The sequence below is a fragment of the Budorcas taxicolor genome, chromosome 20, assembly GCF_023091745.1.
Source record: "Budorcas taxicolor isolate Tak-1 chromosome 20, Takin1.1, whole genome shotgun sequence".
In the NCBI taxonomy this organism is placed as follows: domain Eukaryota; kingdom Metazoa; phylum Chordata; class Mammalia; order Artiodactyla; family Bovidae; genus Budorcas; species Budorcas taxicolor.
In genome coordinates this window covers 7,329,526-7,351,641 of record NC_068929.1, presented here as the reverse complement: position 1 = coordinate 7,351,641, position 22,116 = coordinate 7,329,526, and the positions used below count along the sequence as shown (strand labels likewise).

The 22,116-nt window shown below is 42.2% G+C and overlaps 1 protein-coding gene across 7 annotated transcripts in view; it reads left to right on the top strand.

Moving 5' to 3' along the window:
* FBXW11 (F-box and WD repeat domain containing 11) overlaps positions 1-21,814 on the top strand; it is a 131,234-nt gene extending 109,420 nt beyond the window's left edge. For 6 of the 7 annotated variants that reach the window (XM_052659066.1, XM_052659062.1, XM_052659061.1 and 3 more), the window contains 8 exons: positions 1,430-1,567; positions 3,559-3,677; positions 5,342-5,591; positions 8,421-8,539; positions 10,261-10,371; positions 11,223-11,301; positions 12,347-12,532; positions 19,241-21,814. In XM_052659066.1, coding sequence (XP_052515026.1) covers positions 1,430-1,567; positions 3,559-3,677; positions 5,342-5,591; positions 8,421-8,539; positions 10,261-10,371; positions 11,223-11,301; positions 12,347-12,508 — 978 coding nt within the window. In that variant the 3' untranslated portion in view covers positions 12,509-12,532; positions 19,241-21,814. Of the gene's footprint in view, positions 1-1,429; positions 1,568-3,558; positions 3,678-5,341; positions 5,592-8,420; positions 8,540-10,260; positions 10,372-11,222; positions 11,302-12,346; positions 12,533-13,110; positions 13,251-19,240 lie in introns of those variants that run through there. The other variant, XM_052659060.1, reaches the window with a different exon arrangement.
* Positions 21,815-22,116: the final 302 nt, after the last annotated feature.

Here is a 22,116-nt window from a genome sequence, read left to right as displayed (position 1 = left end):
ATGATGATCAAATGAATATTATAAGCTGTATAAAACACATGGCATAGTATTATGGAAGCATAGTACCTGGCATATAACATTCAGTAAATTTTAACATTTTAGAGCATGCAGAAGTGTGTTGCCTTCAAAATAAGAAATGTGGTTTGTTAGATGTCAGAAGAGCCAGTAATTAAGTGCTTAACTTTGTGAATAAAGATGAGATTTATCTCCTTTCTTCACTTAAGCAATTAATTAAGCTTTTAACTACTCAGATATGTCTTTTGAACTAGTATAACCAATTATTGTAGTCTCTATTGTCCCCTAATTTCAAGAATCAGGAGTTTATGCTTTGCTTGTCCTTAGTGGAAACATTGTGTCTTTTTATCCTGAAAATCCCTGACATCCACTACCAGAGATAGGCCTAGTGTTCTGGGCACGGCCCACCTCCTCGTTAAACTTTGCCCACTGGTCTCAGGCCATAGCACTGTAGAAGACGCTGTAAGTCCTGCAGCACTTAGAGTTTTTAATCACTAACTTGACACTGATATTTCATGTGGGGTTGTGACTGACCTTTCTAAGTTCTGTGTTCATTGCCTCTATACTTGGTGGACACTGTATATTTTAAAAGGAAAACCGTAGGCTCAGAGTCAGGAAGGAACTGGGTGTGGTTGCCAGCTCATCCAGTTACTAGTTTTGTGGCCCCAGGCAGGTTAAACTCCTTGTTTGTAAAAGGAAAATAATGAGAACTTCCTTCCAAGGTTAATGCATGGATCACTGAACCAAATAAACATGATTTAGTGTGTATCCAGCTATGCTTCCTGTCCATCTTTTCATCCCCTTGCCTGGCACAGTCAGTCATTCAGTACCCGGAGTATCCAGCATCTCAGTAAGTGTTGAATGAATGATGAAAGAATGAAAATCAGGACTGGAATGTGCCATTCTTACTCTGAAGGGGAAGATTAGAAATGGATGACACAGTTCTTTCTGTAGTGGTTAGCATGTGGTAGTTTTCAGTGTATTTTCTCACTGATCAAAACAATCAGTGTTTTGCATAGATACACAGGTTGTTAGTATATACTTATGTTAGTGGTGGTCTTCTGCCAAATATTTTAAGTGGCAGTAAAGAATGATCCAGTGAGTTACTATTTGTTTGTATGTTTTGGGTGCAAATAGCATTGTTTAAGCCTGTTGAATTGTATCTAGGCCATTTTTTCCAAACCCAACCCACACTCATTGGAAATCTTGTGATAGTTGCCAGATGGGCAGTGACCGTTTGAGGAAAACTATTGTTGGGCTCATGTCTTACTTGGAAAAGAGTTTAATTCCTATCCACAGACAGCTATCAGACCAAGATGGAGTACCCGCGGTGTGCTGTTTCTGAAATGCCAGAGACTGCACGCTGACAGAGCAGCTGAGTCGCGGAAGCTCATCTCTCGCCCCCTTTCCCCAGACCATAGAGTCTAACTGGCGGTGTGGGCGGCACAACCTGCAGCGGATCCAGTGCCGCTCTGAGAACAGCAAAGGCGTCTACTGCTTACAGTATGACGACGAGAAAATTATCAGCGGCCTGCGAGACAATTCCATTAAGGTAAATGACTGCATTTGGTATGCGTTATTTTTAGAACTGTGGCTACATGTTAGACGCTAGATGCAAAGTCTCCATTTCCTCCTGATTGGTTTTTATCTCTTTCACTCAGTCTTGGCAGCTGTCTGCCCTCTACTAACACTAGACCCCTGGATCCTCTCACTGCTTTCCCTTCCCGAAGCACATTCACTTGCTGTATTCTGTATTTAGGTGCAAGTAGAGAATATCCCAGTATCACAGGGCTCTTGGTTACTTTGCTAGCTGGTGAAAGTGTTGCTAACTTGCACATAAATCAAGAGTCATTGCCTTTTATGGTTTCTGTGAAAGGCTAAGTTGGTAACACAAAAGAATGATAGAGCAATTTATAGTTTTTATGCACGTTTCAGTAGTAGATAAACTGGATCATTTCTTTGTGTTTAAGGTTTAATGGCGCTAACGAATTTTTTTCATATTGTTTGTAGCTTATTTTCTCATATTTAAGAAAATGTGTGATTTTCTAACTTCTGGTTATAATTTACATATGCTCTTTTGGTATAAAGTTCTGTGAGTTTTGATAAGCACAGATAGTTGTACAACCATAACGGTAATCAGGATCCAAAACAGTTCTGCCATCCCCCAGATTCTTGGTCCTGCTTCTTTGTGTTCACCTGTTTTGTTCCTCAGGTGCTGACAACTACTGATCTTTTTTTTTCCTGTCCCAATAATTTTGCCTTCTTGAGAATGTCCTGTAAGTGGACTCACATAGTAAAACCTTTTGAGTCTAGGTTTTTATACTTAGCATTGTGCTTGAGATTCTGCTACATTGTGGCATTTAACAGTAGTTGATTCCTTATTATTGCTGAGTGGCATTCCTTTTTATGGTTACACCACAGTGTGTTTATCCATTTACCTATTGAAGGACATTTGCGTTTATAGTTTTTCACAATTATGAATAGAGAGAGCCACTGTAAACATATGCATGCATGTTTTTTGTGAGAACATACTATCATAATTTGCATTGGCCATTTGTAGTTAACTTTAGGAACACTGCAAATTATGATAGTATTTTTACAAGGGAAGAAAGAGGTGAAAGTGCTAGTCAGTCACTCAGTCATGTCTGACTCTTTGTGACCTCGTGGATTGTAGCCCGCCAGGCTCCTCCATCCTTGGAATTCCCCAGGCAAGGGAGTGGGTAGCCATTCCCTTTTCCAGGAGATCTTCCTGACCCAGGAATTGAACCCAGGTCTCCTGCATTGCAGGCGGATTCTTTACAATCTGAACCACCAGGGAAGCTCCAAGAAATAGGTCCACAAGAATCTATTTTTAACAATACATTCTTCGAAGAAAATCACTTCCCATCTTTCCCATTATTTGTGAACAGTCTCAAAAACTTGGAAACCACTGGAGAGATCAAAAGAAGGGAGAAAAACAACACTCAGAGTATAGATCCAACTGTCACCATTTTACTTCCTTTTAATCTTTGCTTTAAAACAAACATAGTGTTTATGTCACTACATGGATGACTTTTAGTCTGATTTTTCGAAAGACATAACTTAATAAAGCATTGTATTTTCTCATTAAAAACTCTCCATAATTTTCTGTGAAATTTTTTGTAAGATGCTGAACATTTTTCATCTTAAATTTTTCATAAACAATGTCATGGGTTGAAGGGTGTGTGTTCTTAAAGACTCTTAATACCGTCATATTGTTCTCCAGAGGGCGAGCCAACTCTTTTCGCAGAGTTTATTTAAAAATTCTCTTTATATAAGGCTGCTAAGTATAATGGACACAGTAGTTACGGGGACAAAGTAACCCAAATAGTACATCTGTTCTGGAAGTTGTTCAGTATTGCCTCTTCCCCTCTCGTCATTTACCACCTGTTTGATGTTTATTGCTCTTATTTACTGGAACACAGCTTTGTTTTGTTTTATGATTCAGAAAATAAGGTGAGATAACAACATTTATCAGAATGTGATATACTAAATTACTGTTTGTGGTTGATCTTGTCTCAATAGATTTGGGATAAAACCAGCTTGGAATGTTTGAAAGTGTTAACGGGCCACACTGGCTCTGTCCTGTGTCTCCAGTATGATGAACGTGTCATTGTTACTGGCTCTTCAGACTCCACAGTGAGGTGAGGATATGGCTTCACTCGTCTGAACTTGTATACCTTCCATGAGAAGACTGAGGTTCATACCCTCTTCTGCAATAAAGTACACGCATACCGTGTATATGTTTTTTTATGCTCTATTTAAAAACCACTTTTGGTACAGCTGCATTAGAGCCAAATAGACAGGAAAGCTAACTTTGTTAAGTAGGTCCTATTCCCATTGCCATACGTTATGGAGATGGCAACCTGCTTTCCTGTAAAAGCACATTACCTCGTATCAAGCTAGCTTTTCCCCGGAGACCATGCTCCAGAGGGTAGAGGAAGGAGGCAGGGTGTTGCAGGAGTGTGATGGGTAGTAACCTACGGATACTAGAAAGACTCGGAGGCAGTTATTTGCAGCAATTTAAATAATGTGCCAGATATTTTGTATGATGTTTTCCTGTTGAATTCTCACGGAAACCTTTTCAAATAGGTGAATAGTATCTTCTTTTATATAGGTGTAGTTTGGGGAAACCGAGGCCAGAGAGGCAAATAATTTACTCATATAGTTAATTTTGAGCCTTGCATTTTTATCATTCAAGACTGTGTTGATATTATGTAGCCTTTCCAGTAGTGGAGACTCCAGTTCTCAGATGCCATCAACAAGGCCCAGGTGATGAAGACAGAAGTGGCAGTGTTCTGTAGTAGAAGGGAAGCTGAGGTCGCTGGTTGGGATTGAGAGTAGAATGGAAACCTTACTTGGATCTACTCCTAAACCCCTGGGACAAGGACGTTTTTCACTCCAGATAGTTTTGGATTTTGGTGTAGTGATGAGTTCACCAGAGCCTAGAGATAATACGGTACAGCCTCAGCTGGAATGCTGGTAGCCAGAGAAAGGCCTGCCGGTAGCCGGAGAAAGGCCTGCCGTGTGGAGGAAAGGAAATGCCTCTCCTAGGGTGAGTCAGAGACTTGAAGAGGGTTGTTTTACAGGCACACCTAAGAGATAGAGATAGTTGCCAGCACGCCTATATCCTTTGCCTGACTCGGGGCTTCAGGTTGCTCCTGCCGACACAGATCATGTCTCAGCCCCAGAAACATGAATCTTCCTCCCTCCTCCACACGAACTTGTACCCTTAGGAGTTTGGGGTTACAGAAAAGTTGTGACGTGACGGATTGCCCCTAAGAACCCCGTCCCTCAAGGCTAAAGGAGCTGGAGATGCTGACTTTGTCCATAAAGCGGTCGGGTAAATAGACTGGTGTGGTGATTGAGGAGATACCATGACTTACAGTCTCCAGTTTGCAGTGGATAAACAATAGACTCAGAAGCTTGCCAAAGGTCATAAAAAACCTCATGCTTGAAACCCAGCCACCAAGCCATCTTCTCTGTCATCTTGGGCTCATTGCAAAGCCCAAGGATGTCTTGAATCATTTTTTGTCACCAGCACAAGCCTGCAAACACCATCCCTGAATACCTGGGCAGAACTGACCTTTTTGAAACCATCTGAACATTTCTTCGCATATAGAAAAATTGCTTCTGGGGGCTCCTTTTAAGCATGGTGTCAGGTCCCAGTCACCAAGTACATGTGAAGTCCACACTTCCCCAGCCTGCTCTTAGGGTTAGTGCTAATAGTGGGCCCAGAGCACAGACTCTGGAGTCTCTTCCTGGTTGTCTCAGTAATTAAGCATTGTGCTCTTCTGTTCTGCTTTAGAGTCTGGGATGTGAACACGGGCGAAGTTTTGAACACGTTGATCCACCACAACGAGGCTGTGCTCCACTTGCGCTTCAGCAACGGGCTGATGGTGACCTGCTCCAAGGACCGCTCCATCGCCGTGTGGGACATGGCCTCTGCCACCGACATCACTCTGCGCCGGGTCCTTGTCGGCCACCGGGCTGCTGTCAACGTCGTGGACTTTGACGACAAGTACATAGTGTCTGCCTCTGGGGACAGGACCATCAAAGTGAGTATGTTCACAGTGAGAACTCTGTTTATTCCCATCCCTTCTGCACATAGAGAAAACCGAGGTGGCTTCTACCAGCCTCACATCTGGCAGGATCTTGATTGTCCTCCATTTGTGCTTGTGAGACATCAAGGCATGCTCATTCTTTGTTTCTAGAGTCATAGGCAAGGTCTGAGAAGAGGATCACGGGCAGTCCTCTGTCTCAGGAAAGGAAATTGTTACTGTTGATGACCTTTCCATGGGGAGAGAACTCCCTGCGGGACACGTGTCGCATGCTGGGTGCTTCCCACCACTGCCTCACTCCACCCTCTCAGCACTCTTGTTGAGCCACGTTTTACAGATGGGCTGGGCTGGAGACCACCACACAGCTAGTCAGTGGCAGAGCTGAAATTTGATTTATTCACCTAACCTTGAGAGCCTGACGTATCATCGACCCTGGGCTCGATGCTGAAGATTCAGTGTTGGGCAAGACACGTCCCTGCCTCCAAGGAGCTCAACATGTGGTGTAAGGCAGGCATGTGATAAGCAGTTGTAGTCCGGGTGATCCGTCAGACACAGTAAATGCAGTGCTGATTTCAGTATCCTTGTGAACTTTTAAAACGTTTAGCTTTCCTTTTATTCTTATAGCAGCCTTATTGAGATATAATTCACGTACCATAAGATTTATTATTGTAAAGCATACCATTCAGTGATTTAGTATATTCATAGCGGTGTTTGACTCTCACTAGTTTCAGAATATTTTCATCACCCTCCGTAAAAAACCTCATGCCTGTTAGCGGTCACCCGCTGTTCTCTTCCTCTGATCCCTGGCTACTTTCTGTCTGTAGACCTGCCTATTGTAGATGCTTAAGGCAGATGTAATCGTATGTTACGTGTGGTTTTTTGTGTCTGGCCTCTTTCAGGGAGAGAGGTATTTTCAGGGCTCAGCCATGTGCTTTGTAGCGTGCATCAGTGCTTCACTCCTTGCGGTGACTAAGTGAACTTCTGTGTGCGGACCTTCCACATTGTGTCCATTCATTCATTGGCTCATGAATATTTTGATTGTTTGCACATTCTATCTATTATAAATAATGCTGCCATAAATATTTGTGTACAGATTTTTTGCAAGTACATGTATTTTTAATTGTCTTGGGATGTTAACTCTGTGTTGAACATTTTGAGGAACTGTCAAACTGTTTTCCAAAATGACTCATCAGAAACCTTCCTTTTATGACCTATACTGGCCAGCATTCTAGTATCTAGTTCCACACATCAAGACTAGATTGCATCAAACTTCAGATTGGATAGCCTGGAAGCTGAAAAACTAGGATTTGTGGCAACTCATTCATCACTCAATCACACCAATTTGTGCAGGACCAGTGTCTGCAAGCCAAGAGGGTTTGGGCCCTATTATAAAACAGGTGTTGCGTAATATCAGCCCAGATATTTCTCCATATCCTCACTAACACATGTGTGTGTGTATGTGTGTGTCTTTTTTATTATAGCCATCCTAGAAGGTGTTTAGTAGTATTATATCTGCAGTTTTGCTTTCCATTTTCCTAATGACTAATGATGTTGAGCATCTGTTCATGTACTTATTGACCATTTTTATAAGTTCTTTGAAGAAACATCTACTTAAATCTTTTGCTCATTTCAAAGCTTAGATTATTTGTCTTTTTATTATTCAGCTGCAAAAGTTCTTTACATATTCTGGTTACAAGTCCCTTATCAGATAAAGTTTAAAATTTCTTAATTTATTTTATTTTTTGGCTATGGGGACGGTCTTTGTTGCTGCACGTGGAGTTTCTCTCGCTGCGCTAAGCAGGAGCCACTCTTTGTTGCGTTGCACAGGCTCCTTATTGTGGTGGCTTCTCTTGTTGTGGAGCACAGGCTTTGGTGCACGGGCTTGTTGCTCTGTGGCTCGTGGGATCTTCCCCAACCAACGATCAAAGCAGTGTCCCTTGCATTGCTAGGTGGATTCCTAACCACTGGAAGAAAGTGAAGACAGGGAAGCCCGTTTTCACTTTCTTGATAGCATCCTTTGAAACACTTTTAACTTGGATGAAATTCAGCTTACCAGTTTCTTCTTGTTGTTGTTACCTGTACTTTTACTGTCATGTCTGAGAAGTGGCCTAGCACAAGGCCACAGAGATTTACTCTTGTTTTCTTCTGAGGGTTATAGTTTCAGTTCCTTCATTTAGGTCGTTGATCCATGTTGAAGTAAATTTTTGTATACGGTGTGACACAGGGATTCAACTTCACCCTTTTACCTCTGGATATCTAGTCATCCCATTCAACTACAAATGCAGCTAATAAAATAATTCAGGGCACATTGGTTGCTTTGTGTCTCATTTGGCCTGTATTAAGTGTGTTTGTGGACATATGAGTCTTGCAGACAGCTTCACAAAAGGGGGATTATTTATTTCACATACATAATATTAGGAGTGGTGTGTCAAAACAAATGGAGCTGTTTGAGAAACTCTGCTGGAAAAGAGGAGGATGTAAAAGGTGAAGCCTTTTCACATCAGTTACATTGGGTTTGACTTGTCAGCTGGCATAAAAACAAAATCTGGCCCAAACCCTTCCCTGCTAGGCAAATGAATGTTGGAAGCCTCCAGGAGAAGTTCTCTTTGAGAAGATCTCAGGGTCTGGAGACCTCAGCTCCCTCACTGCAGCTCCCTCGCTCCACAGCCAAGAGAGCGCTGCGCTGTCCAGCCTGTTCCCCAGCCTCCGCAGCAGAGTTCCTAGCCAAGTGTTTTGGTCGTTCTTAGCAGCTCTGCTTTTGTTCTAAGGTATCTTGTCGAGAGCTTTTCCGCATCCATTCTTGACAGTATTGCTAATTGCCTGCAGGTCTGGAGCACGAGCACCTGTGAGTTTGTCCGCACTCTGAATGGGCACAAGCGTGGCATTGCCTGCCTCCAGTACCGGGACCGGCTGGTTGTCAGTGGGTCATCAGACAATACCATAAGGTGGGTAGAAGCGGCTGTGCCAACACGGTGGGCTCATTGTTGCCATCGCGTTGACGTCTCTCTCAGACCTAATGCTCAAAAGACTTGGTCTGGGGGCTGCTTCAAATAAGCAAACTTCAGGTAATTTTTCTATGTGTGTCTGGCTCTGCATACTAAAGTGGGTGAATTGTGTATGTCCTGGGTGTTCCTGCAAGATTCCCCCAGTGCACAGGGTTTTACAACCTCACCTCCACCCAAAATTGCTTACTACCCAAATGCTTCAGAACAGAGCCTGATGCTCTGCTTCCCTCACCTGTGAGCTCCTGCCTCTCTCCCCAACCGATGGGAGTGTCATCAGTTCCTGTTTAGTCGTTTATCTCCCTCTTTTCTCCCCAACGCTCCTTGTCCTTGCTTTCTAATTAATATGCCTATCCTTAAATACTTTTTATTGTATTAAAAAGTTTCCTCAAATATCTGCTTAATTATCCCAGGTCTTTTTTTCACTATCCCAACATCTGCTGGTAACTTTTATAAACAAATTGGCTGTTTGAGCAAAATATGGGTTCGGTTCAAGATTTTTTTTTTAAGAAAAGAATGAAAGCAGATACAATACAGCTATAACTGCCAAGAGTTTTCTTTACCATTTTAAGTGTGCAGATATCATAAAAGTCCGTTGACAGTTTGAATCTGCGTTCTGTTGCATTCTTTGTGCTTTGCATTATGTAATATTTCTGCAATAAACAATCCATAACTTCCTCACTGGAATCTCTCAGCTTTTGCAAAATAATGTGCATTGCTGTCTAGTTTAAGGAAGGAAACCTCTGGAGTCATAGGGGCAATGCTGACTGGCTGTCTTCACAGTGGGTTAGGAAGCCACCCTCACTGATTGTTGAGAGCTGTTGCTTAGGGTAGAACAGTCATTGGATGTGTGACAGGAGCTACTGGGCTCTACTACTGGAGGCTAAGAAAACATCAGTATAGATTTGATAGCTTTGTGCATATTAGTTTATTGTGATTTCTTTTTTGCAAATAATGTAGACATATCAGTGATAATAGGAAAAAACCTCTTATTTCCAGAATTGTTACATAAATCATATACAGAGAAAAGGGCTGTATGTAGTCAGTGACTTCATATTTCTAAGACATATACCCAGTGAGAGATACCCACTGTGCGCTGGGTAGCCTGAGGTTGCAGTCTGTCGTAGGAAGGGGATGTCCCTAAGCTAATCGGGAGAGGAGACCACCAGCTGGTCCACTGATCCTAATCACAGTGGGCCTCATGGCCTCCAGGCTTCAAGTGCCTGGGTTGGAAGCCTAACCCTCTGGGCCATCTCTCTCATCTCCCCTACACCCATATGCTTTTTCTTCTTTACAGCCTACAATCCTCATCTCCCCCAGAAAAATCCTTCCCAGATCATTTGACTCCTTGGTTTCATCAATTCAGACTTTACTAGAATGCCTAGGAACTAAACATAATTGAAATTTCTTGTTTGTTGGTCTTATTTAAATAAGAACAACATGATTTTTAAAAGTTTCAAACTATATAAAATGAAATCCAATGAAAAGTAAGGCTTCTTCCCAAGTTCTTAAAAAATACCTGAATAAGATACACACATGTGTCTTTGAATGTGTGTAATGTGGCAGGAGTGAAACAGAAATAAGGGCTCCCAGGACAGCGAAGATGGTGTGGATAGTGTGGTCATGTGCGAGGCTGGCTCATAGAGCTCTGTTTTTCACTGAAGGCTGTGGGACATTGAATGTGGTGCCTGTTTGAGAGTCCTCGAGGGACATGAAGAACTAGTCCGATGCATCCGGTTTGATAACAAGAGGATTGTCAGCGGGGCCTATGATGGGTATGTGTTTCAGATTTTCAAATGGCACAGCCATAACTATATGAAGAGGAACAGGAAGTACTGCTTATGAGGCAGCCGTGTATTGCCGGGCCCTGTGTTAGGTGTTAATATTTCCTTCGTGATGGTGGATGGCAGGTGTGACACCACTTGATGTGTGGGGACACTCAGGCCCAGAGGAACTAAGTTTATGCTTTTAACCATTATCATAAACTGAAGGGAGTAGCTTAGGCTGTGCGGAAATTCAGTTCTTTGTCCCAGCCCTAAATTAAACCAGGCTTTTTTGTGTGTGTATGGTGAGTTCAGTGATAAATTTCTTTTTCCCCTTTTGGTACATCCTCTTTAAAAAGCCGCATGACTTTTAAAATGAGCAAATGGCAACCATAAACCTTTCAAGATGACCTTATATATACTTCACTGAGTGAGTTGGTATGTTCATACTCCTATTATTAACTTTCAGCGTTTGCTTAGTTTGGAGAAAGGTATCCTTGGAATTTCACCAAGAGCCCTAGCTTCTGTCAGTGGCACCTACTCAGCCCTAGAGAGCCCCCTGATGAATGAATTTGGTGACACAGATTATCAAGTCAGGAATTGAATTTAGATAACATGAAGTTGTTTTCTTGTATCCCCTCAAATAATAGTTCTTCACTATTTCAGCAATTCTGAGAATGTGTAGGTCCTTATTTCTTCCAAAGCAAGTGTAATTGGTTTAAATACCTTGTCAAAACATCAGCAGGTTCCCCACTATCTTTTAATATAGGCAGTTCAAATGCATTCCTTTTTGTCAAGGAAATGCTTGACAGTGTGTAGAACCTTAACTTTCCCACTCATTGTGATCTCATTCTCCTTTCTAGGAAAATCAAAGTTTGGGACTTGCAAGCTGCTCTCGACCCCCGAGCCCCAGCAAGCACGTTGTGTCTGCGCACATTGGTGGTATGTGATCTGTTGGAATGGGAAGTGCTTCCCTGTGTTGGCAGTTGGCCACCTGCAGATAGACCTCCCTGAGCCCATCACAGGAAAGCTTCTACATCTCACAGCGGTCCTTCTGCCAAATGGACTCTTCCATTAGTTTAGGCAAAATCAGAGACGATTTTACATTCATGTCACTGCGAGCTCTTTCCTCGGGAGTGTTAACACAGCTTAAAATGTGAAAGCAGGCCTCCTCATTTGTAGATGGACTGGTTTCCTCCTGGAGCGTGAAGCATTTCCTGTCTGCAGGTTTCGGAGATTTCCTAATATGGGTGTCTGTGGCTGGGTTGTGTTTCACAACACAGCACGTTTTGTATGTTATGGTGAACTTTCCCCTCAATCTGTATTCTAGGCATTATTGCTGGCATACAGGAATACTTGTTTTTTTATGTTCATTTTATTTTAGCAAGCTTATTAGCAAGCTTACTTCACCAAGCTCATTATTTCTAATAATCTGTTTGCTTTTCTTGTATCTTTGAGGAGACAGTTGTCTGAAAATATGGATTGATTTTTCTTATTTTTAATAGTTCTAGCTTCTATTTCTTCCCTGTTTGCGTTGACTAGAACATGCAGAACTGTAGTCAGGGCCATTCTTGTTTCCTTCTTGATTGTTAATAGGAATACTTCTGATATTTCACCATTAATTCCGATGTTGGCTGTGGTTTGAGAAAGGTATGCTTGGTCACGTTAAAAACACTGTCCTTCTGGGCCTAGTTTTTACAGTGTATCAAGAATAGGTATTAAATATTGTTGTGAGACGATCAGGCAGTTTTTCTTCTTTGACATATTAATGGGCCAGAATCTAGAATACAAAGTTAAAGAAAACCCTTGACGTAGAAGTAGAGAATATGTGTTCCTTGGGTGAAGGGCAAAGCTCAGTAAGCTCTGGATACTTATTTAGGAAACCTGGATAAGGAGCTGTATTTTTAGCCTGTGCCAGCTCCCTGCTAATGAGATAAGAGGGATTGTCAAGGGCTCGTTTTATTCATCAAGCTGATGTGTTTCCCAGGAACACTCTGGACGTGTGTTTCGGCTACAGTTTGATGAATTTCAGATCATCAGCAGCTCGCACGATGACACGATTTTGATTTGGGATTTCTTAAATGTGCCTCCCAGTGCCCAGAATGAGACCCGTTCTCCCTCCAGAACATACACTTACATCTCCAGATAACAGTCTGCACTTTACCCGTCTCAGGTGAGTACTTCCCCACTTTTAACTTGGCTGATTGAGTCCGCCTTCCCTTTGGGGAAGTAATAGGAACCAAGGTGGTCAGTCTTTATTAGAGGCATCAGCTTTGCAGAGTTCTAGTATAGAACTCTAGTATAGTTCTGGTATCTTTATGGTCACATCAAAATAAAGTCTGAATCAGAATTCTGATTATTGCAGGTTTTTGTATTGCCAGAAACTACGGTTCCTGTTTTTAGAACCATTTCCCAGGTCATACCAACTTAATACCAGTAAAAATCCCCCAATCTGTTTTGCAATACAAGGATCTTCTTTTTCTCTTTCTTTCCTGTCTTTCAGTTGTATGTTTAAAAAAAAAATCACCATCAACCAAACTCTTAGAACTACCTCTCCTTCCTCCCATTGCAGTCCACCCACCACCGCCATTCCCTGAAGGAGGAGTCAAAGAAGGGTGTTTGTTAGGGAGCCCCTAAAACTCACTTTTTATCCATTAGACTCGGCAGGTGCCCTGGAGAGTTCTTTGCCCTGGTTACAGGCAGACTTAGAGCCATTCTAACCATGGATGATGGCCTGTTTTGATTACAAAGGTTATCCGTTAATAGAGGGTGAGAAGCCTTCCTTGGCTGTGTCCTTGGAACCGATGATCACGTTCATCTGGAGCAGTAATCCCAACTGCGAATTCCGCAAGGCGGCCTCTGCATTCTGTGCACGTTAAACTTTGTAGATTGAAGAAACAATGTTGTGTGTATTGTACTACCACGTATGTAAAGACTGTGTTAATAAAATTCATATTTATGTACATTACTTAGTGCTTAGTAGCTTTTTATCATTGTATATTTTTCTACTTAGTGAATATTAGAAATGTAAAGAAAGTCCATGTGTAGAATTGTGACATTTGTTGGTGAAAAGATAGGGAATCACTGGTTTATAGATCACCAAATTTACATCTTTTCAAATACTCCTTATTTCTGCTCCAGGAAGTTTGACTTACTCAAGGGTCAGCAGACTACAGCGAGAGGCCAGATTTGACCCTCTGCCCAATCTTCTTTATCCTTAGCACAGCAGTTTAAGAATAGTGTTTTGCACTTTAAATACTTTGAAAAACTTAACAGTATTATTTTAAGACATGTGAAAATTATGTAAACTTCAAATTCCAGTGCCCATAAATAGTTTTATTGCAAACAGTCATGTCTGTGTCTGTGAAACCAGGAGTTCCAACATCTAGCTCTTACCTCTGTCCTGTATACCCTCTCCCTCCCCAGCCACAGCTGTTGTCTGTGGCTTTTTTCGTGCTTCAGTGGCAGAATTGAGTAGTAGTTGCAACAGAGACCATGTGGCTGACAGCCATCTAAAATCTGTACACATTCTGACCTTTTAAGAAAAGTATGCTGACCTCTGGTCTTGCCCCATTGCATCTATTAGTGGGAAGCCAGGGGTCTGCATCAGAAATGGCCAATGTGTTTTTTCTTCATGCCAGCTCAGTTTGAGCAGCAGTGCCTGGTTGGAGTACTGCTGGTCCGTAGGAAGGATGACGGGACCCCTCGTGGACCCAGGAGGACTCAGTGCCACCACAGTTGGCTCTGCCTCCTTGCCTGCAGGAGCTGAGCCACGGTGGTGACCCCTGAGTCACATACATCATTGCTGTTCCTGGTCTCAGGTGTGTTCCTGCTGTGTCTTGTGATAATGGCCATCTCCCTCGCTGCTTTCTCTCTGGATAGATTCTTTACAAGTCAGCTGAGAAATTCACATGCCACACTTTTCACATTTGTTAAATTACAGGAAATTACAGAGGCAGAAGGCAAGGATCTCTTGAATGCTTGCTCATCCCTGCCTCAGCCTTCCTTTCTCCAAAGACAAAGAAATACATGAGGAAGGAGGAATGGACCTGAATGAAAGCTGGTTTCCTCCTTCCTTCCTGGGGTTTTCTTCTCCCTCTTCAGCCCACCCTTGATCCTGCTGCCAACTGTGGTTGTCTTCGCCCTGCCTCTGCCCTTCACTCGCTCCCTGTAGCCTTCAGGAACAAGGCTTGGCTAGGACTAGCTACCGGGAGTTTCACCCTCTAGCTCTTCCCTTCTGTCCTCTTTGCCCCCCGCCTCTCATTCTTCCCTCCCAAAAACCCAGCGCTCCAACCAGACTGAATTCTGTCCCGTTCCCCTCATGACTCCTCAGACCTCTGGACCCTTGCTCCCCTTGCTTGCCTTGTCAGGGCTTTGTAGAGACCAGCACCCCACCTTCTCTCCTTCACCTGATCTGACTTGGTTTATTCTTTGGCGTTGAAATGGTGTGCACGCCTGTCTCTCTTACAAGGCTGTGGCGCTCCTTTTTGTTCTGGAGCCCCAGTGTCTAACCCCGCACAGTGCACCGTGAGCGCTCACTGGCATTGGTTGGCCAAGTATGACATCTGGGGCCAGCATGACATCTTTGTGCCCTTTCTCGTCAGCCAACCAGAATCTGACCATAAATAAATAAGTCTGCATAAGAAAGTGCAGTGTATTCATACAGTCACCTTCTGCAAATGTAAAGAGAATAACTGAGTAAGAAATTGGAATAAATTGTCCAAACTAGCATAGTCAAAGTACTAGATATATTCTTCATATACACAGGTGCCTATATGTACATGTCTCCCTCTGCCCTTTCCCTTTGCTAATCTCCATTTTTGTTTTTGAATCAATTTTATTGAGGTGTGATTTTTATAAAACAGATTGTACCCACTTAAAGTGTACTGTGTGACAAATTTACATACCCCTGCAACTTCCTCCACAATCCAGATAAGAACGTTTCTATCACCCCCAGAAGCTCCTTGCGTCCTGGAGTCAGAGCCTGACCCCACCGTAGCCTTACCAAACACTGACCTTTCTTTCACTAGATTCGTTCCCATTTTCCACAGTTGCGCCATCCACTTGGGTCGTCATGAGCCGTATGTAGCTCTTAAGCTCGAGAAGTGTGTCCAGTTTGATTTAGGAACTGAGTTTTTAATTACATTTAAATTGAATTGGATTTTTAATTATATTTGATTATACTTCATTTAAACTTAAAACAGCTACACGTAGCTAGTGACTACCATGTTTGGACCAGCATCGTTGTGAGAGCTTAGCTTTGACATTTAGGTCTTTGATCTTTTTAGAGTTAATTTCTGTATATAGTGTGAGGTAAGAATATCATTATTCCTGTTTGTATACAGCCATCTAGTCATTCCGGCTCTGTTGGGTTAAGAGCCTATCCTCTTCCCACTGAATTGCTGTAGTACGCTGTCAAAAAGTCAGTTCCCCGCTTGTTTGTAGTTGCTTTTCTGGCCTCTGTTCTGTTCTGTGATCTATGGCTATCCTGTTGCCAACACCACACTGTACAATAAGTCAACTTTAAAAACCTTGTTTTGATTCTTTTAGGTCCTTTTGGTTTTCATACTCATTTTTGAATGAAATTGTCAAATTCTATGACGATTATGGGATTATGATCAGAACCGCATTGAGTCTAAAGATCATTTTGGGGAGAATTTCCATCTTTAACGAATGTTGAGTCTTCTGACCCATAAGCCCAGTATATCTCTTGACCATTTAAGTCTTCTTCAGTTTCTCTTGAGCAGGGTCTTGGCAGTTCTTAGTGTGAAGTCTTGCACATCTTTTGTTAAGTTGATTCCATTCTCAACTTCCATTCTAAGCTATACATTTCTCTCTCTGCGTTGCTTTCGTTGTATCCCAGTGCCTCTGCCTTTATTTTTCCCATGTTGGAGACATGCGTAAAACAGAACACGGACAGCTCCAGCTGTGCCCGAGCTGAGATGGACTGGGTCGGAGGAGTGGGTGGATCACCCAGCAGCTTAAATGCCTCTCTTTGGTAGTTTTGAAATGTGCCACTCTGCCAGAGAAGCACATGACACACTCTAAGACGTCAGCAGTGTGTTTTCTCCCTGCTCTGGCATATTTGATAGGTGAATTATAGAGCATAGTAAACTTTCATAAATTGGACAGCTTTTATAGACTTCATGAAACTGCCCTGAAACATGGTTCCTTTGATTGAGAGATGAAATAATGATCACCAGGGCTCGCTGTCTCATTGGCTCTGGTGGAAAGAAAACTGAGGTGTTACTTCTTCTAGTCCCTCCTCTCACCCCTTTCCTGGGAGCCTAAGAACAACTGCGTTGTTGTGATCCACAATTACAAATCAGTGGAAAGATCTTATCTGCCTTTTAAGCAGCACAAGCATTGAAACCTCAAATGTGTTTGTCTCTTCAAAATGAACTACTTTTGACAACTTTGGCAGTCAACTTTATAAACTTCATTGCTCTTTTCCAAGTTCTTTTCATTTATTGTAACAAGGAAAAATTACTACCATGTGATACTGTTAAGATTTATGCGTAATAAGAAGCACTACCATAATGATGATTTAACCTTGCAGTAAGATATTTCCCCTAAAATATAAGGTAAGAGTATTTCTATGTCGGGAAATTAAGCAGTAGATTTATTTGCTGAGTCATTTTTTAAAAAATTACTGACTTCTAAGAGCTATGTATGCAGTAGCTCTCTTTTTTATTAGAAGACAATATAGGATCATTATTTGGAAATTAGTAGAAGTTGGTAAGCCAAAAGAAGAGAATAAATTCCTTGGTTTGCTGTTGTTAACTCCTTTGTATGTAGCCTTTCAGGCTTTTAAAAATTGTGGTTGATAACTGTGCTGCTCTCCCCCACCCTCCCTTATTGTGAAATTATTGCCTGTTAGCAAGGTCACTGTTTATCTAAATTATTGTTCCTAATGGCAAAATAAAAGTTGATTGTTTGGATATGGCCCTGTTATATATTTATATTTTCCTCCCAGCTTTTAGCTATTATAAAACACATTGCCATGATTCTTTCTGCTTAGTCTTTGCCCAACCCTTTATTACCTTTGGATAGAATTCTAGAAATGTCTGCAGTGTCTAGGTTGAAAGGTATGATATTTAAAGACTTTTGATACTTAGAGTTACCCTGCAGAAGAGTTACATCTGTTGACATTCCCACTAGTAGCATTTGAGAGTGCTGACTTCTAATCTCTGAGTGTTAATATTTTTAAAATAATTCAAGTACTGTTCATATCCTTTATGGGGAAAATAGTGGCAGATGAAGTTGAATCTGTCTTGAATTCATTGAGAAACTTATTAGGATTCTTGGTCTTAGTGAAAATTACCAACCTTTTAGGAAAATTGCCTTTAAATAGTATATGAGCTTTAAAAACAAATCAAAAGCTTTAAAAAACAACCCCCCACCCCTTTTTCTTTCTATTTTACGCCATAGAGTTTTAGACCTAAAGGCGACTTTGATCTTCCAGGCCAATGGTTTAGTGCAGTGTTTGGAAAGGATTGTAACTTATTAGTGGTTGTGAAATCATTTCAATGGATTTTGACTTTGGGTGAAATTTAGGATATAAAGTGCCAACCTGCATTGTTCATAGTAATGATAAGTATTGTTTCATGAATGTTCTGCTTAGTGTGTGTGTGTGTGTTTATATACATGGGTGAATGTAGAGATTGTGATTAAAACATGTTCCTCACTCAAGGTCATGTGTGCTAAGTTGCTTCAGTTGTGTCCAACTCTTTGTGACCCCTTGGACTATAGCCCGCCAGGCTGCTCTGTCCATGGGATTCTCCAGGCAAGAATACTGGAGTGGGTTGCCATTCCCTCCTCCAGGGAAGCCTCCCAACTCAGGGACTGAACCCTTGTCTCTCCTGCATCGGCAGGCAGGCTCTTTATCGCTAGCACCACCTGGGTAGCTCACTCAAGTTCATGGTCAAAAAAAATGGAGACCATTCAGTTGCCTCCCCCTCTGCATTGTGTTTTCCTCTTATAAATTATTTATTTCAAAAAGAAGGAATTCCTGACTATTAGCATTCTATTTAGAATGCATACTTTAGGGGCTTCCTTGGTGACCCAGTGGCTGAGACTCCACACTGCCAACGCAGGGGGCCTGGGTTCCATCCCTGGTTGGGGAACTAGATCCCACACGCTGCAGCTGAGATCCCAGCGCAGCCAGTTTCTTGTTTGTTTGTTTGTTTAAAGAAGGAGTACTTTATTAACTAGCCTTTACATATTTTTTGTTTTACAGTGACAGATAAAGGCTCTTGGTCTGTCATAAGAGAGGCCCTGGTGGGCTCTGGGTGGCATAAATGTAAGATAATGCTAATTACAAAATGTAACTTTAAGCATATATCACATGCATGACTTTTAGCAGTAGTGTGAAAAATGGAAGTGTATAGGGCCAGTCATCTCTTTGAATCCCCTCTGTCACTTAAGCTAATGCTTTTTTTCCCCTTGAAGTCTAGTTTATTTGCAATGTTGTGTTAATTTGTGCTGTACAGCAAAGTGACTTAGACACGTAAATATATTCTTTTTTATATATTCTTTTCCATCACGGTTTATCCCAGGATATAAGGGCTGATGCTTTAAACTAAATAATGTTTCTGACCGGCAGTTCTCTCATTTGTTAAGTGAGTATAATAGTTGCTCCCTCACAAGTTTGTTGTGAGGTTTAAATAAATGTGATGCCTGGTATGTAGTATGCTCAAAACAGTTTGCAGCTTCTGTTTTGATGCTGATTATTTGACAATCAGTGTTAACGTGTGCACAGCAATGTACGTGTCTTTGTGGAGATGAATGGGCTGTGATATATATCTTCACATCCAACCAGAATATCCATCCATGCTCCCTTTGGTTTTTTTGTTTGTTTGTTTGTGTTTGTTTTTTTCAGGGTTTCCTAGTCTTGAACTACTGGCTATGCGGCTACCAAATGCCTAAGGGAGTTCTTCACAGCTGAGTTAGGCTGGAATTGGTTCTAGACGCTGGGCAGATGCAAAGCAGCCTAACTCTTCAAGTACCGGCATTTCTCACCTCCGATTCCGGCCTCTGCTTTGAGAAGGATACCTTAGCCTCACCGACTTTCAGTAGTACAGAAGCCCACTTCCTCCCCCTACCAGTGAAAACAAATCTAACGCTTCAAATGTAAATTTTTCATATGAGAGGAACGTAAAGTCTGTTTTGCAGAAGTAAATCGACCGTCAAGAGAAGACTTGGCCTCTAATTTATATTGCTTTGCACTTTGGTCTGATATTAAGAAACGGCATTCTTCGGTGAAATTTTGGGTGCCAAACACCTACCCAGAATGTCCAGGGCTTTCCTTTTCAGAAGTTAGCATTCTCCTTTTGACCGTCCAAGTCATGATGAATTCTGACTTGTATTAGGAACATGTTGGACAATGGAAACATTTCTCTGGGTCGATTAATATTTTTTTGGATTATACTTCCTTTCTGTACCAATTTCTTTTAATTTAAAGAACTGTAAGCCAGGTTATATTCTCTGCCAACAGGTGATATAGCTCCTTTTCTGTTAACTGTTCTCTGTGCCCGCCACCGTCTCCTGATATTCAGTAGAGTAACACCCTCACATGTGTGCTTGCCTCCTAATTTAAAATACTGTGTCCGCATGTAGATAGAATGTACATAACAGTTTAACCTCAAGGTTGCTCGAGTCAGGGCCCCCGTGCCTGAGACACTAATGCACAGTGTGTTCGCACTTAGCCATGGGCTGGGCTCAAGAACCCGCTCCCAGGGTCGATGGGGATGACCTAGAACCCTTCCTGCAGTATTCATACAGAGTTTTTATTTTGTCATTGTCATTGTGCGTGGTGGGGGGGGGGGTGTGTGTGTGTGTGTTTCAGTGGGAATCTTGTTTTAAGATGTGATTTCTGAAGTTGAACGCGAAATGCTTTGTTCTGTCGTGCAGTGTATACAATAAGAGAGGTACCGTAAATGCTTCTGTTGTTCTTTTCCTCATCAGTGCTCCTCCGTATTCGTGGTTACTTCCCCTGGCATTCGTCTGGTTTCTCATCCCAGGTCACGCTCTGTGTGTTAGTAGCCCTGGAAAGGGAAGGGCGAGACAGCCCTACTCACTGGCTGTCCCACCTCCGGCGTTTGTGCCTCCTGCCCCGCTCGGGTTGGTGGCAGGGCCCATTTGTGTGTTGGAGCCCGGGTTTCAGGTCAGGCTGGTTCAGGGGCCTGTCTTGAGTGGAAGAGTCCTCCCAGGAGGTGTGAAGCCTCAGGCTCACGAACCCCATCCCTGTCGTCCCTGGTGCCTGCTGCCGTGGCCCCAGCAAGCTCCCCTGGCTCCCAGGCGCTCCACAGCCGGAAATGTGTGAATGGGACCGTCACACTGACCCGCGGGGAAAGGACGTAGGTGTCCGGTCGGCCCTGCTTTTCCCTTGTCCAGTATTAGGTTTTGATTTGCCCTTTGCCACTGTTTCCAAAGATCAAGGAAGGTCGCTAACATTTTCAAGGACCAATGAGAACCTCCTGTTAACTAAACCTCTTCCCGTGAGAGCACACTCTCCCTCTGGGGGAAGGTACCTGAGCTCTGCTTTGTCCCTTTGCATTAAGAACGGTGTGGGGATCAACGTGTGTGTCTGTGATTGCTTATTGGGTTGGTTGGTTTTTTTGTTTTCCTTTGTCCTTTTAAAAAATAACATCCTTCTCTCGTACACGTTATTAAGTTAATTTCTATTTTTGAGGAGTCTCAAAGTATGAAAAAGTACATCTCCATTCATCCGGTGGATGTGTGAGCCTGAGGGTGGTTATTATGCGAGTTGTCTTCACCGACCCGCTCTTCATCCTACAGCTTTAACAGCAGACTGGGTAGGAGAGCCGGGGTGGGACAGAGGGGAGGGAGGAGGCGGTGCTTCTGAACGGATGGACTTCCTGTTGTTTTGCATGTTTAATATAGAAGTTCCTGTTCCTTGGGAGATCATGGCCTTTGAATATGCACACAACCTAGAATTGTGCCTACTAAATTATAGCAGGGGACTTTGGCACCCAAGGAATTCTGACTTTCTGGGATTATAGTAGTAATTCCCAGCCGTACCCTGGACTTTATTTTGCTAACCATAATTGAGCAACTGTAAATTACTGCTATATTAATGTTTTAAAGCACTGGGATAGTCTAATTCTAACTTGTAATTAATTATGTTTGCCAATTATCTGTTTGAAATAAATTTGTGTCTGAACAGCTATTAAAACTGTTAAATTGTACAGATATTATTCATGACAGCTTTGTACTGTGGAATGTGCTTAATAAAATACAAAAAGTTTGACCTTTGTCCAATAAATTGCTAAGTAATGTCAATAAATCAAGTATGAGTATTACGCAGTACACCTGATCTGGCTTCATGCAATTGTTGTTTCAGCTACTAATTCAAAGCCAATACTGTATTAATAAAGTGTTGCAATACTATGATGTTCTGTTAAGAAATTCCCGCCCCCCCCCAAAAAAAAAACCAGCTGTTAACATGCTGTCAGTAATTCAGTGACATACAGTTAAAGTTTGTAGATTAAAAAAATAAAGAAAGAAACGTCTACTCTGTACCATGAGGTTGAAGGCAAAGTACTCTTTTTTGGCCTGTGAGAACTGGTATGAGATAATGCCTATCTCTGCCTAGGGACCTTTTCCTGAAAGCCGACTTTAACCTCAGGAGCTGGAGGCTGGTTCAGATCTCCTCCCCAGCTAATTTGCTTCCCACAAATGCTTAATTGCTTCAAAAGTTATTGTGAGAATGGTCCCTTAAATGTGCCCAAGGGC